The 16,230-nt window shown below is 38.6% G+C and overlaps 1 protein-coding gene across 3 annotated transcripts in view; it reads right to left on the bottom strand.

Moving 5' to 3' along the window:
* The window catches only part of ZSWIM6 (zinc finger SWIM-type containing 6), a 112,603-nt gene that overhangs the window by 20,009 nt on the left and 76,364 nt on the right, over positions 1–16,230 (bottom strand). For all 3 annotated transcript variants that reach the window (XM_021379763.1, XM_021379765.1, XM_021379764.1), the window contains exons 5-8: positions 7,326–7,505; positions 5,589–5,765; positions 5,180–5,326; positions 2,082–2,228 (exon numbers count right to left, since the gene is read on the bottom strand). In XM_021379763.1, the coding sequence (XP_021235438.1) occupies positions 2,082–2,228; positions 5,180–5,326; positions 5,589–5,765; positions 7,326–7,505 (651 nt within the window). The remainder of the gene's footprint in view (positions 1–2,081; positions 2,229–5,179; positions 5,327–5,588; positions 5,766–7,325; positions 7,506–16,230) is intronic.

Here is a 16,230-nt window from a genome sequence, read left to right as displayed (position 1 = left end):
TCTGCCAGTATTCATTTGTTTAAAATTATTTCAATTACTGGCTTTATCTCAAGATCCAATGTAAACCACCCGATCTGTTTCCATGAGGGAGAAATATACAAATCAATTAGAATTTAAAAAAAAATCACACAAGTGAAAATAAAAGGTTTGTCTTTAAGTCACGCGATTTAGAGGAAGGGAGTCTTTCTTCCAGCTTTGTGTTAACAAGACCAAAATTAGAAGATGCATTTCAATTTTTTGTGTTCCCCCCCCCCCCCCACCGATTTCTGTATCTCCTTAAAGCCTCAGTATTGTGTGAGTGAACAGAGAACACATTTATATCTCCACATGTATTTCAGATGGAATTATTAAGACTCTGCAAATACATTAGGCCTAGTAGCTCCACAACTTTTTAAGCATTCACTGCTAGAGTTCTTCAGGAATTTTTATTATGTGTGACAGTTATAAACATGTATAGTGTCTCTGAACTTTATTGACATTGTTCTTACTTTCAGCACAGAGTACTTGTAAATTCCATGGAGACCAAGCCATAAATGGCTTTAAGAAGTACTACCAATTCATTTGGCACTTCACAGATGACAAAACACTATTCCAGCATCTAGCAGTTAACAGTCTAATTGGGGAAGAAAAACCTGTGATGACAGATGTCAGGAGACAGGTAGCTGCAGCATACGAGAATCCAGAACACGTATGCATTGTGTAAGGGAAGCCACTTTTCAACACATACAATTTCCATTCCTTGAGTCGTGGGGTTTTTTTTTGTTTTGTTATGGTTTTTTGTTTTTTTTTTTTTTTAGTTTTTGCATTTTTTTAATTGCAAAGAATTTGGTTTCTAATTTCTTTTAATTAAAAGTTCTTCCAGAATAGGTGGATATGGGATTGTAAGTTTACTGAAGAAAATCTAATTGAATGAGTTTTGAGGCAAAGCCTCAAGAGGATTGGGAATACGCATATATAAGAGTTGTAAGTAGAAAGATGAATCCAACTTCTATCCATACAGAAACTACTGCAGAGGTGGAAACAGACTGAGAATGAGGAATGCATCATTTAAGCTCCTGGGAAGCAAATATCAAACTTGCAACGGGCATACACACCCTGATCAAAAGCATGCATGAATTCTGAAATGCTACTTTCCAATTCATATTCTTTGTAGAACACTTTAATTGTTTTGCCATCTATTTGAAGAATTATGTGCATATTTAGCTAAGAAATCCAATAACACCCTGCGCTGCATTAGGAGAGTGCTGCCAGCAAGTCAAGGGAGTTGTTCTTTCCCCTTTACTCAGCACTGGTGAGATGCATCTACAGCATTCTGTCTCGTCCTGAGCTCCACAGTACATATGGTCATACTAGAGCAAATCCACTGAGAGGCCACAAAGGCGATCAAGGGCCTGGAGCTTCTCTCATATAGAGAGAGACTGAGACAGCTGGGATTGTTCAGCCTGAAAAAGAAAAGGCTCAGGAGGATCTCATGTAAAAATATCCAATAGTAGAACATATAGATGACAGAGTCAGATTCTCCTCAGTGATACATCCTGACAGGACAAGAGGCAGTGAGCACAAAATGAAACACAAGGTTCTATTTGAGCATAATAAAATACTTTTTTTTTTTACTGTGAGGTTGGTGGAACACTGGAAGAGAATGCCCAAATAAGTTGTAAAGCCTTCATTCTTGGGAGTTCCTCAAAATCCAACTGGACACAGTCCCGAGCAACCTGCTGTAGCTCACCCTCTCTAAGCAGATCTGCTTTCCATCCTCAACAATTCTGTGATTTTGTGATCTTCTGCATTGTCTCAAAAAAAGCACAGAGGAATGTATGTGGAGATGGCTGCTGCTGTAAGAACTCATTTGCTTTTACTTTAGGCAAAAAATAAAGAATTTTAAAGAATGAGCAACTGATAATTTTGTGTTTTCATATAGCTTAGAACAAAATTCCACTTTAAATATCTTCTCTTCTACACATTTTGTTAGAGAAGGTAAATGTGAGTTCTTACACTTCGTTAATTCAGAACAGAAAGGTAGAAAAATGCCTCTGGGTACTGAAAACATATAGAAGATAGCTTCCTTTGCACAGCCTTACCTATGAAGTCTGCAAATCCATGGAAGCTTTCATCATCCACCCTGCAGGCTTCCATTAGGCTGCTGAAGAGAGTGCCAACTGGATCCAAAGGATGCCCCACCCAACCTTCAAGATTCGTTACTGAGGTTACTCCTTTGTGGAGAAGTTCTGCGTTAGAAAAAATTGTGGGAGAAAGGAGGGAAATAGAGCATATTAGCTGCTTAAAACAATTACAGATAAAATTGATTAAAATGCTTTCAGTACAGAGTTCAAAGAATTAACAGTAGTCTCTGTTAAAAAAGAGAAAACAGTATATTCCAGGACAAATTAATTGCCCATCATGCATATGTTTTAGGGGAAAAAAGAAAAAGAACAGGGGCCAAACGCCCTTTAAGCACTAACAAAGCGCATTATGGGTCAACAATTTCAACTGCAGCACTTTTTGAAATTTTACTCAATAGCAGGAAGTCTTCTGAAAACATCTGCTGATAATTACAGCAAAGACACTGACTTCTTTTGGTAAAATATCCACATCTGTTTCCTGGTTCAAAAGATGTAGTACCACTTTTCACATCTTAAGTGAACCTGATGGTGCTGAAATAAATGAAAACACTTTAAAATATGCTCCATTTTCATAAACAAAATCTGAGATTATGTACATCTAAATATTTGTGGAAGTGACAAGCTCAGGATTATAGCTCCTTTTAAAAAAAGCATGAAAAAGTTAAATGAGGTATACAAGAAAAATTCACCCTTTAATTCTGAAACAAGTGAATTTTAGCATTCTAAAATTGTATATGAACACACTAGTTTGGATACTTTGTTTTGTAGGGAGGTTGTGGCAAGGTGGAGGCCTCAAGTTGCACCAGGAGAGTTCAGGTTGAATAATAGGAAAAAATTATACTCTGAAAGGGTGGTCAGGCACTGGAAGGGGCTGCGCAGGGACATGGTGGAGTCACCACCCCTGGAGGTGTTCAAGAAACATGCAGATATGGCACTGAGAGACATGGTTTAGTGGTCATGGTGGTGATGGGCTGATGGTTAGACTAGATAAACTTAGTGGTCTTTTCCAACCTTCACTATTCTATGGTTTAAAAACTGTACAAGCTGCTATGGGTGCTCTTCTTCTCTTCCTACCACACACTAACCTGTAGCTGCCTCTACTTGTTCTCATTCACAGAGTGCCACCTTTCCTTAGTAACCACATGTATTATAGCAAAGCTTTAAAACACTAGAAAGTCTGCTTCTTACCTATTTAAGTGTGTAGGGCTACAATATGAAACACAGCTACTCTGTTGAACTGACTGTTCAGGAGGATGAGGTTCGGTTTTGATTGCTTGGTTGTTTAAGAATCAACTGATATGTAATACAAAAACCAAACAAATAAGTTATTGTCTACTAACAAATGGCATGCACTACAGATGACATGCAGAAGTAGAATTACTGAAAAGGATTAATCACACTGACTTCTTACTGACTCATATTTCATCTCATCTGTTGTGCCTACTTATGAGGTTCACTTGTGTCACTCAAAACAAAGGCATTAGTCCCACAGTCACACAAACATTTAACTTCAGCCCATGCAAGTGGTTCCATGTACGTCAGATCAGTCACATGAATAAAAGCCAAGTAGAAGCGTGTGGCGTTTGCCAAACTGAATCTACAGCTGGGCTATGGCTGCAGAATTAATCTGCTTATATGGATGACCAGCACATATTGCAGTATTAAAAAAAATCAAAATTCCAAACGTATGAACAAAAGGTACAACAGCAGTGAGTGACAACATAGAAATGACAAACTTCTTTGTTTCAGGGTAGGATGGACTGCATTTCATACAATCCATCTTTTATTTATAATAGCATACTAGTTGACAGCTATAAACGCTGCTCACAGAGAAAGGGAACTTAACAGGAGTACTGAATGTCTACATACTCTGCTACCAACTGGCAATGAGAAAGAGCAGTACTATGACCAGCAGACTTTCAGCAGACCCTTCACACATTGCTGGTATGTACATGCATACACAACCCCCTCCTTGCTTTTCCACCCAGCCTGAGAGGCTGGAAAAGGTGCAAAGATCTTAAGGGAGCAGATTTTATGGAAAGATGCGCTACATGATAGAAATCACTTGGAAAAATTCTCATGAGTAATAACATAAGATGCTTTTAAATTTTGTTCAAATCTAGGATCTGCAACAGTGTATAAAACTTCTAGTTCAGGTACTGTGAAACTGAAATGGAGGCACATTAAGAACTACCAAGCTGAATTTTTTAGTCAGGTATCTACATTTTCATCATTTAAACTTTTAACTGCTCATTTCTGGGAAAACACCTGCATATAAATAGAAACACGTGACTTCACAATGGTATTTTTAATTAGAATGCATAAGGATCCAAATAGCTAAGAGCAGCAATTACGATCTAAGGTCTGAAGTAAGGTGTTTTTGTAGCAGTCATGACCATTTCAGTGCAAAACTATTTTGGGTAGCAAGAATCACATGGAATAGAAACTGTATCTGAAGAAGAATCTTCATTATAGGGATAGTGTTCAGAGGAATACCACGTAAAAACCAGTGTTTCAAAAACTCATTTCCACTGATGTCAATTCAACTCCATTCAGAAACACTAAAATTTAAGGTTCTAAGAGATTTATGGGAGAAATGGCCAAATTCTATGAATTTCTGCAGTGCAGACTTCTCCTTGGTATAACCCTCAATGTAAACTTAGGCTTTCCCCTCAGAAGTAATATAGCTCAGCTAAATTGTACGTCAGAGGAAGAAGTAGTTTAAAATACCTCACGTGTCAAATACAGTGCTCTGTTTAAAAGGCCATAAGTTACGCAGAATTTGCGTTGTATAATCAAAACCTCTGACTGGAATAAAGACCCACTCATATCAGACATACTGCGGAAGGCATAACCAAGTCCTTGCCCTACAGAACTTGCAAAGAAAGCCCTCAATATCCAGAATGTTACATTACCACTACGATCATTTGTAATACAGAGTTTAAGACACCTCTTTAGCATTATAGCTTCAAAAACAGTTTTCTCATGCAAAGTTCCAGTCCAGTGTAACGGTCACCTCGCTGCATCCTTTGCCATTCTCTCTTTCCCGCAATTACCTTTCTTCTGAGCCCGGAACACTTCCAGTTGTTTCTGCTGCTGCCTTCTTAGTGTATTAACAATAGCTATTGCTAGCCTCAGTGCTTCTCTTGGGTATCCATGAGATCGTAATGCATCCACCCTTGCACAGGCAGTAGGAACATGTTCTAAAATGGAGAAAATAATTGAGGAATAGCAACGCTTCCATGTCTGCAATGGCCTGTTTTGCTACGTTAATTCCAAAGGGCTTTTTTTTTTAACTATGCAAAAGAGACCTAAAGGACTACTTTTGAGACCAGTGTTTCAAGGGAGCCTCTGTTCTTCTTGCCAGGCTCTTCATTCATCTCCCCACCACCCCTCCAAAATAATGCCATAGAAACTAAACAAAGCGCCAAGTCATGGAAACATCTTTCCGGTTCAGCCACTTACCATGCCAGAGGGGCCACCCATGAGAGTCAAAGAGAGAGTTTTCAGAGTCGTCATGGTAACAGTAGTTGGTGTATAGGTCACTGCTGATAATGTGCTGTAAGTGGCTGTCCTGCCAGTGAAGATCGCATGCCTCAATGGCTCGAGTGAACACCGTCCGATGGGGCCTGCTCGATGAATCTGTCATTTTCACAAGTTCAGAAAGCTGCATCAGCTTTTACTCATTCATATGTGAATCAGTCATTCACAGTATTCTTGTCTTCTGCCTATTCACAACCCCCAACTGATGGCAGCCTGTCTTGCCCCTCTGCAAGGAGCAGACTGCAGATGGCATTTCACATCCTACTAACTAGCAGGTCAGACCAAGAGTGCACCATTCACATTTGGGAAGAGAACTATGGAACATCAAGACTACTGCTACACAGGGCTTTGCAAAGGGAACAGCTAAAGATGAAGGACATTAGACAGCTCTCCTGAAAACAGGCTAGAGAAGTATATGGCACAGCTACTCAGACGTTGACAGTTTTTCCCATTCTCAGGCCCAGAGCTGCTAGGATGAGGGATGGATGAACAGCACATGAAGGACTTCAAGTTGTTCTCCTTGAAAAGTGACATTAACATTGAGCACTTGTTCAATTTTTTCCTCATTAACATATAGAAATACTGTTGGTAAAACAAGGTACTGAGGCCAAGGGACTGACATAACCCTTACTGGTTATCTTCCAATGGCAAAAGTGTTGTCAACACAGCTCTATCTGTGTGTATGTGAGATGCCATGCCGAAGTTGCCACTAGTCTGCTCAGGCTGGACAGAACATCAAGAGATCCAGTAAGCAAAACCAATCTCTGCAGGGAGTTTTATGCTGAATGAACTTCTGGCCCCAGCTAGCTGTAAGATTTATAAAGGAACCAAGTATAAACTACTTTCCTCCAAGAAAAAGAAATGAGGAAAAATCCATCTAAAGCCATATCTGCGACCTCCCACAACTAATTAATTTTAATTTCATCATAATTATAAGAAATATGTATCAAAATACTGAGCATTTTGAGAATTACAAGGTTTTCCTCCCCAACCCCAGGGAAATCTTGCATTTTCCCCAGTTATTAGCCAGAGTAATAATCTTGCTTAAAGAGGACTGGACAAGGCTTCTGTCAGATTTAATAATCACATTTTCAATTACAAAGCATGACATTGAGTAAGAATAGACACTTCCTGCAAGAAATCAGAGTGCTGCCTCTGCACCCCCATCCCAAACCTGGCAATGCAGACTGCACAACAAGAGCACATTCCACAAATAACAGCTTTACTTTCTCACACACTCAGTTTAATGCAGCTGCAACAGATCTCTCTTTAAATAGGTATCAAAAGCTTTGTAACTGCAAACAAAAACCCCAACACTGGAATGGATACAAGACTGAAGTCAAGCAAAGAAACAACAGGCTTTTACATGACATACTTCAAGGACATCCAATTTTCATGCAACAAGTATTTAGAAGGACCAAGTGAAAAGTTAGAAGACCTAACTAAACACAAATACCTGCATTGAAAATTTTGCAGCCCCAGCACAAAAAACTATTTATCCTTTCTGCAAGGATAGTATTAGTGAAAAAAAATTTGGCTGGTCAGTTCTTAACAAGAAAGTTACTTGTCCCAGGAAAGAGTGTTGAATTCTGCAAGGCTAGAGTACATAAGATAGAGGTTATATTATATGTTGCAGTCAGTGCATATGTTTAGGCTCACCTTGGTTAGCATTTGCACCCTGAGGCAAAGCATTGGTTAAATTGGGCAGCTCGTTTCCATGGTTTCCATCTTCCCAGGGACAAACATCCACACTGTTCCATTTTTTCAGCTGTTTTAGCCAACTGGCCTTCTGCTCCAACTTGCAGTGGGGATTTAAGACTATACACATCCACAGAGCACCTGATTTTAAAAAAATTGCTAAATTATGTTTTCTATTAAAAATGCAGCAGCCATTGACTAATTGCAAACTTCTATAATGTAATACTTTTACTCTCCCCTCAAAGGCTATACTGCTTACTTCCCAGCTACACCTAGCATCAGGTAGGTTGAATTCCTGACTCAGAACCTGACCCATCTGAGCAGTTCGAAAGACTGTACCAAGCCAAACTTCTCTATTAAACGGTATTTAGCATGTCTTTTGTATTAGAAGATCTAGAGTTCACAATGTATGGGTTGACAGACAGCAGTATCAGTCAAAAGCAAACAAGAATTCCAAAAGTTACAGCAGGACATTACCCAAGTTTTTCCTTTTACTTTTTGTATCAGAAGTGAATGTTTTCTACAAACAAAATCTATGTATCTTCCAGCTTCACATTACAGGAACCAAGAAAGCGTGTAAGTAAAATACATATTTTGTGAACACCTACTTCTCAGCAGAAGCACTGCTGAACACATAAGGCATTTTCCAAACATTTCCATCTCAGAGATTCAGTAAACACTGGTTTTGTGAATTCTAACAGGACAAAGATATTTTTCCTGCAATTATTCCAGTAATTTGTTTACACTAGAAAATTTGCTTTACATTTTCTCTTCATGGAGCTCTAACAGAAAGCTAATATGTGCTGACATTTCACATATACCATCACTTTAGAACCTGCTCCCTGCCTCTGTATGACAGGGCAGGCATAAATACATCAAGGCCTCTAGTAACGACTTTCAAAAGGAAGGATTTTTCTCTAAATTAGCTGTCTCTTCATCAGCGTGAACTCTGACAGAAGCATGAAGACATAAGAAAGTGCTATTTAGCAGCAGTTCATTTGCTTATTAAGAACATGCCTTACACACTATAATAGATTTAAGAGAACATGCCCGAACTATGCAATCTTCATGATAGACTGAACAAAACAACACAGCTGGTTCTTCCAGGACAATAAGATTTTTACATTCATGCACTCTTTTGCTAACTAAGAATGCAAAATGGACACCCAGAGCATATGCCATTGCATGACATTCATTCTTTGAGCAGCTCAGCATGTTGGTATGCCACAGTACAGGAGCCAGTGGAAACAGAGCTTGATCCTTAAGGTTATAATTCCCCAGATACTCTGACTACCAAGGATTGGGAACTAATCGCACAGAAATCTGAACACCAACAAAATAAAGTGTGGCACTACGCAGAATTCTGAAGAGATACTTCACTAATGCAGATTATAGCTGCCCACTGTTAATGGGAGTAAGTAAGGCCAATGTTATTTTTAAAATCTTTGAAAATGAAATTATATGACTTTGCTTTAGACTCCCTCTTGAACAAGCTTCACTTGATTCATAAAGCATCAATGCACACTCAGCACTGCCCCATACATAAGGAGTATATGTCTTGCAATCTGCAAAACAAAAGATGGGTATGGGCATACTGGAAAGCCTAAAAGAACAGTTAACCTGGACTTATTTTCTTTCTTATTTTCAACATGAAGCATTACTTGAGGGCACAGGGGGGACACTGAATCTCTCAGCATCCTTTAAAAAAAAAAAAAACACAAAAAACCCCCACACACATTTAATATTTTGCAGCCAGACTCCCAGTGTTTTCAGACTAAAGCAAAAGAAAAGCAGAGTATTGTAACTGAATTTGGGAAGCATTTCAACCATTCAGTGAAGCAGAGCACACACTACTGATTACACAACACCGTTACAAAACGAGTAGCCTTTTACTTTTCTGTACCTCAAACACCAGAAGAGGCAAAGGAATTAACCTGCCTTCTCCGGAAGCTCCACAACATGGACAGCAAAGGGAAGACATTACCAAAAATACCAAAACTCTTTCTAAAAACCTGTTTCATTTAAAGAGGGAAATTACTTTGAGCATAACTCCACTGGCAGCAGCTCATCACAGAAACCCAGGCGACTTTTATGCAAATGAAGCACAAGGAAAAGTACATTTCAAATAAACCACACACAGACCACTCCAGCTTTCAACAGAGCCCAACTTCACACTCCCACCGACACAAGCGTGAGCTGTGTGTGCATCTGGGCAGGTCAAGGCCCTGGTACAGCCCTGCAGCCTGCCCCATCCTGGCACCACGGGGAACATGCGACAAACTCCCCTTGAGAAGAGAAAGGAACAGAAAGAGCCTGGGGCTCAACTCCTGTATTGCTACAAAGGCTACCATCTGGGAGGCAGAAGCACAATGCCAATGACCCTACAGTCTTCAGTGTATTTGGGCTTCTGTGTTTTTTGGTAGTTTTCCTTCTTTTTTTTTTTTCCTTCTAGTATGTGTGTGCACTTGTATGTACTCTCATTTCTTCTTCATCCTTCTCCCTGAGCGCCTTCCCCTCTTTACTGACATCTGCTCCATCCTGTCTTCTTCCATTCACTGGTCCTTGTCCTGCTTTCTAGCACTGAGAAGTCTGAGAAAAACATTTGCTCCTGTCCAGATTTTACCACACACCAACTGGAAGAAGCCTGGAGGACATTTTTCCCATTTCTCTCTGCTGCTGTTCAGTGGGAACCCCCCACCCGGAGCTGGTCACTGACCCATAGGCTTGCACTAGCCTTAAACAAGAAATTCGCTTTTCTGCCTAATGAATCCTATGCTAGGAAACCCTCCGTTTCCTGAAAATACATTCCTGGCATTCTCAAGTTTACCTGTTTGACTAGATGTCACCAATGCCACCTGCAGTATGCACAAATGTCTCATTAAATGAAAAACAGAGCAAGAACATGTTTGTGTTTACATATTCTGTCTTTCTCTCTAACACAGCACTCTCTCCCATCTCCCTTTTCCCAGGCACCACCTACCTTTTCATACAAGATCTCAGGACTAAACCTAAGGTTTAGTCAGGATTAGCTCAGGTTCAGATCCCTAGACCACGGACAATGTCCCTCCAACAGGAAAATTATCACAGTACAGCACCAAACGATCACAAGCTATTATGCAGAATTTATTTTTCTCCAATAGGTAATCAGAAGATAAGTCATACTGTGAGTGCAATTTGGTATTAATTTCACATGGCAATGAATCACAGAACTGTCACATTGCAGGAAGGAATTGTCTATTTTGGTTTAACAATAATCCTCTTGACCAGGAAAAAGCTAGCTTTGCCAAACAAACTGTTAGTTCAATCAAACCTCTTTTTGGAAACACACAGTTGTCATCCATCTTTAGTGTGCCTCATATCACAAAAATATAGGTTATGTTATTGCTTTTTACATAATGTATGCCTTCCTTTACATGTATGCAAACATCAGTACTTAGGGTATCTCTCAGTAAACACCCAAACCTCTGAATTCATGAGGGAGAAAGGACAGCATCCCTTTACATTAAGCAGGATTTGAACATGCAAACTGAAAAAATACTAAGAAGTACGGAGTTAAAACGTCTAAAAATAGGTGTTGTAATAATTACACATCCTGTATAAGCATGTATTCATGAAGTTAAAGGAAGTTTGAGGAATGTATACACAGTCTCCTATAAGATAGAGCATTACTCAGTTTTCAGAAATCCCACTATATTTTACTCTTACCCCAATAAATCAGAGAGCGGTAGTAAAAACAGTTTTAGGAGGGGCTAGGGCTAGGGCACTGAGCATGACTGAAAATCCAGCACATGATTTGGTGTGACTGACTGCAGTCCTCCCAGGAAATCTGTTTTTCCTAGAAATATTACGCTACCTTGTCAGAGCTGTTGTTTAACTAATCTTAATGTATAATCTTAATATTCTTAAGAGCAATACTTCCATTTGCAAATTGAAAATATATAGAAATACATTCATTTGCAAATAGAAAATATATAGAAAATAGATACAGATCTAATTCAAAATTTCCTTGCTTTCTCTGTAACTGCATATATATTTCTCTAAAACTAAAAACCCCCATGCTTCCAAGTTGGTAGCATTTTGTCATTTCAAAGGAAATGGAGCAAGGTAATCAAGATCATTCCCTTTGTGCAACCTACAGCTCTGCTTCAGGACTTGCTGCACACTTGCCCTATTTGAATCTCATCAATTCAGTTACAAACACATCATTTTCCAGCATTGGGAGTGCCAGAATAGAAACAATAATAGCAGACAGAACCTATGACCCCTTTATAACAGAAGTATTAGCAAACGATTTTGAAGTGGTTTACATCTGGTTCTTAAACACATACACACTTTCACTGGAACATACACACAGCCACTTGGAAACCTCACAGAAGGAAGTGTATGGTATTTACTGCTTCTCAACAAGAAAGACAAGTGCCTTCAGAATGACTGGTAAAGCCACCTCCCTCCTCCTGGCATGAAGAGATCTCCATTAGAACAAAGAATAATTAGGAGTCCCTCTAGAGAATGCTCCAATTAAACAGTTGCTTTTATGAAAGAGTGAAGACAGGTAGAGCACTTCAGAGCTGAGCTGTCCTCGGTAAGAATCCCAAGGAAAAGTACTCGCAGTGTTCAGTTGGATCCATGTTGCAATTTTATTCCTAAAAACAATTCCTTTATGCACTCTGGTCTCTCTACGCAGCTTTCAGAAAAAAGGCTTGCTGTGGGTGCTGTATTTCTTGGAGAACAGAATGTTTCATTTTGCTCTAATTCATTCTATTACTGAATTAAACTTTGATGTATTGGTCTTGACAAGTGCTTCATGCTGACTGTATTGTGTATGATAGTATAATCACTCCCCACGCATTTCACACAAGCTGGCTGATTAATGCAATAGATTACCTGCAGCACCAATGACAAGAGCGAATCACTGCACTATTCTGCACACTAAACTCCAAATGTGCATTATAGGGAGCATAGGTGTAACTGGGACAAAAAGTAAGATAAAATACAACAAGTTCCTTCAGTTTTCCTTTCCCTCTTCCTGCATACCTCTGCTCAAAGGGTTAAAATCACACATGTATTTGGCTTTAATGGGCATGTGCATTCTGAAATTTTATTCTGAACTATTATCAACTACAAGCTCTGATCTGTGTTTGCTGAGTAATAATCGCTGCAGTCTTCCTACGCTTCGACTTCTAGCACAATGGAAATAGGAACTAACCTGAGTATTTATCATCTCACACCAGCTCTTTGTTGTGGACTATGATTTTTCTTTTTTTGGTTGCTTCAAACTGCTGTAACAGATATCCAGTCATTTGTCCAAAGGGTTACATAAAAGAACTAAAATTTGCTTGACACTACAACATCCTTGTATCATTTGGGCATCTGTCACACGTCCACTACGTGCCCCTCTATGCACTTGTAGTACCCTACATTGATCAATTTCTCTAATATTCAAAAAACAGTTTACTCACTTGCTCACAATCATTTTAAGGTAAAAGTATTGCTAATACTAGCACAAATAGCACAAACATACTATTTCATGAACACCTTGAGAAGGTTCTTTGCGTTTTTTTTTAATAGTTACCAATATTTACAACTGGGTGGTAAACAAAGCACTCCTGTCCAAAGCAGACTGGCTATTTTACCAGATACTTAACTAGTAATTCATTCTCAGCAGTCACCTTATTTTCAGAGATGACAATTTTCAGAAGCTGATGTGTCTACTAACTATAAAAGCATTCTCCTACCTTTATTTAAATTGATGAATGAATTTCTCTTATACAAATTTGTGAAGCTTGAGAAGAACAAGATACTCATAAAAGAAAGGGGGGGAAATACCTTTCATTCAACAAAAAAAACCATAGACAGTCTATTACCTAGTGGGAAAGGTCAAAAAAAATATATGATTACCATTACTGTGCTTACAGAACCTAAATAACCGACTCTAAATGGCTAGAAGAATACATTCTGAGAATCCAGCCTGAATTCTTTCATAGTCTCAGATTTCCTGGGTTATTTTCAGCTTCAATACCAAAAGCGATAGCTTTTACAAAGAAACATATTTCAATTTAAAAATTTTCCAGTACAGGAATCTAGCATAGTTACTGGTGAGCTGCTCTACTGCCAGGGTACCCTCACTCAAATTCTAACATCATTTTTATTTAAATTTGTCCAGCTTCACTTAAAATTTTCAGCTGCCCTTATTTGTTAAGTGTCTTCACCATGCAGTTTCTAGTCTATTTAGGTCTCTTTATATCCTTTGTCTTGTTTTGACAGACACAAGGTAACTAAGATTCTAGTATTTCTCACTTTAAATGATTTTCCAATTTTTCAGTTATCTTGCAAGTATCCATTCGAGAGAGAAATGGAAAATATCATGTGGTCAGATTGCTTGACTGCAGTAAAGCTCTGAGAAGTCAGTGAAGATTCCTTCAATCCACAGATCTACCACTTCCCTCTATCTCTCATAGTTACTAGAAGTTGTAGAAGAAAATTAAACAACCACTTAATACTATAGAGGTATAAAAAATAAAGAGAGGGAGGGGAAAAAAAGCTAACAGATGTTTAAGACCATAGTGCAACTCTGATGTTTATCTTGGAAATAATTCACATTTAGGGCAGCAGTGAGTTTGTACCATCTCCAACTTTTTTTTCTTTTATTTCCCCATGAACATTTGCGAGAAAATCAGTTCAGCAGCTTAGGAATAAAAAGTTTAAAAACTGCTTTAAAGTGCAAAAAAGTACCTTCCATCCAACTCAACTACATGGAAACCCAAAATTTATGTGCATGAAAAATAAAACCTTTTAGCTATGCTTGCACACTTGAATTATTTTTAGCATTATTTCTCAAATCGGCAAATGCAGCTTTAGACAAGGAAAAAATACCCTCTTTGAAAACGGCTCCCACCTACTGTCATACTACAGCCTTGTACACTACAGCCACACATACCCTCATTTTTAATACCATTATGACAGATGCCAATCTTCTAGTGTTGGTAATGAAGGAGGAAGGAAATCACCTCAGAAGAGATGGACAGAACTCATCTCTGTAGAATGGCAGCCTGGCTTCATTCACCAGGGAAATGAAGGTGACAGGAACAATCTAGATACTCTAGGGCCATGACAGCAATTTCTTTAAGTTGTCATCCATAACTCAGGCCACAGAGCAGCAAAACCGTCTTGTGTTCCTAACTCAGAAGTACTGTTAATTTACTGCCTCCAATAGCATAAATCTCCAATAGAGTGACATATATTAACAGCTTATTCTGTGAAAGAGCAATGCAACCTTAAGTGCATGAACTGAAGGCACACATTTTCTAACCATAGGGCAGTCGCACCGTGGCAGCTAAGACTAAAAAAATCAACAGGAAGAAAAGGATGATCAGTTAAGCAAGGACAGCCTATTGGATGCAATACAGATGTAGACACAAATATCTACGTCATCACTCCACCTAGAAGCCCTGCAATTGAGCAAAGCATGCTGCATCCCACCACCTTTGAAACACAGGTGTTCCAACAGCTTTCACTTCAAGGCCAAAAATGCAATACATGAAATTGATTTACCTAAACTAAGAAATTTTAAGATTACCTTATTTTCCAAAGGTGCAGGAATCATGCAAATATTGACATACATCTGACACTAAAATTTGAAAATTACAGTCGTTTCAGAAATATCAGAAAACGTGAGGAAAGGTCCATATTTCTGCTGCATAGTTGATACTATACCAGGAATGCACAAAGTATGCAGCTTAGGAAAAATGGTGTTAGAGCACAAAAACTGTAATGAATTTGTAACTTCAGTGATTCCTTTTATGGCAGCCCTGAAGTAGCCACCAAATCTAGCATCAGAAGGAATTTCTCTAGTGGCATACTGGCAACAATCCTAGCTGCTTTTGTCACTTACTCCCCTCTCCCTTAAGTACTAAGCAGAGACAATTGTTTATAACAGCTGGCATGTCCTACTCGTACAAATTTGTCTCTCTAATTGCAAAGGGAAGGAATACCTGATACAGAAATATAGATTGAGAATGGCTCCATTTAGGGTTGAAAGAATTTAACTTGCTATTTCTAGAGATGAATATAAACTTGTATCAGAAAAAATCAGAGAGGTTTTCAAATCAAAAAGCATTATTTAACTTAATCATTAGCTTGCTCAAGGCAATGTTTCTATGATTCTAAAATGGTAATTAAACCTGTCTTAATTAATCTATAATGATTCTTTGCCTATATTCAACATCTAGAATTATGTTTTAAATGTAGAGCAAAGTGTTACTAATAAAATGCTATGCATCATCCTTCAGGAAATACACTGTAGTATTTCTGTGAGATGTGACCTTGTAAAACGATATTTTAGTTCTAAATTTTAGTGTGAAAATACATCACTGATCCAGAAAATTGTCAAAATATCAGCAAACGAACTCAAATTAGATCACCAGGATGTCACAGCTCTTAAGAGGCAGCCCACATTAGCTTTAAGTGCTTTAAGAGTGAAATTTGGTAAAGACAAAGAGTACTAAAACTGCTAAGGCAAAGACACGCTTTTCTGCTCAGGAAATATCTCTACGAGAACAATCCACTTTGTATGCTTAACAGAAAGGATTGTGAGATGATCACCAAGGAAAGCTTTATGCCACAAATGAAGCTCATGGTACTACTGTGAGAAGTAACTACACTGAAACTTTAGAACTAACAAGTTCTAAAGAATTAAACTATGGAGAGCACCCAGCTGGATATACAGAATGGCATTTTAGTTCTCCTCAATTTTGTGAGATACAAGAACCAAAAGAGAGAAGCAGGACAAAAATCCAGAACACGTTTGACAATTATTCACGGCCCTGCATTCCAAGAACTCTCTGGAGCTTCCCTATGACAAAGCCAC

Source organism: Numida meleagris, chromosome Z, assembly GCF_002078875.1.
Source record: "Numida meleagris isolate 19003 breed g44 Domestic line chromosome Z, NumMel1.0, whole genome shotgun sequence".
NCBI classification, from domain to species: Eukaryota; Metazoa; Chordata; class Aves; order Galliformes; family Numididae; genus Numida; species Numida meleagris.
The sequence above is the reverse complement of the archived record's forward strand: the minus strand, read 5'-3'. Positions and strand labels throughout refer to the sequence as shown.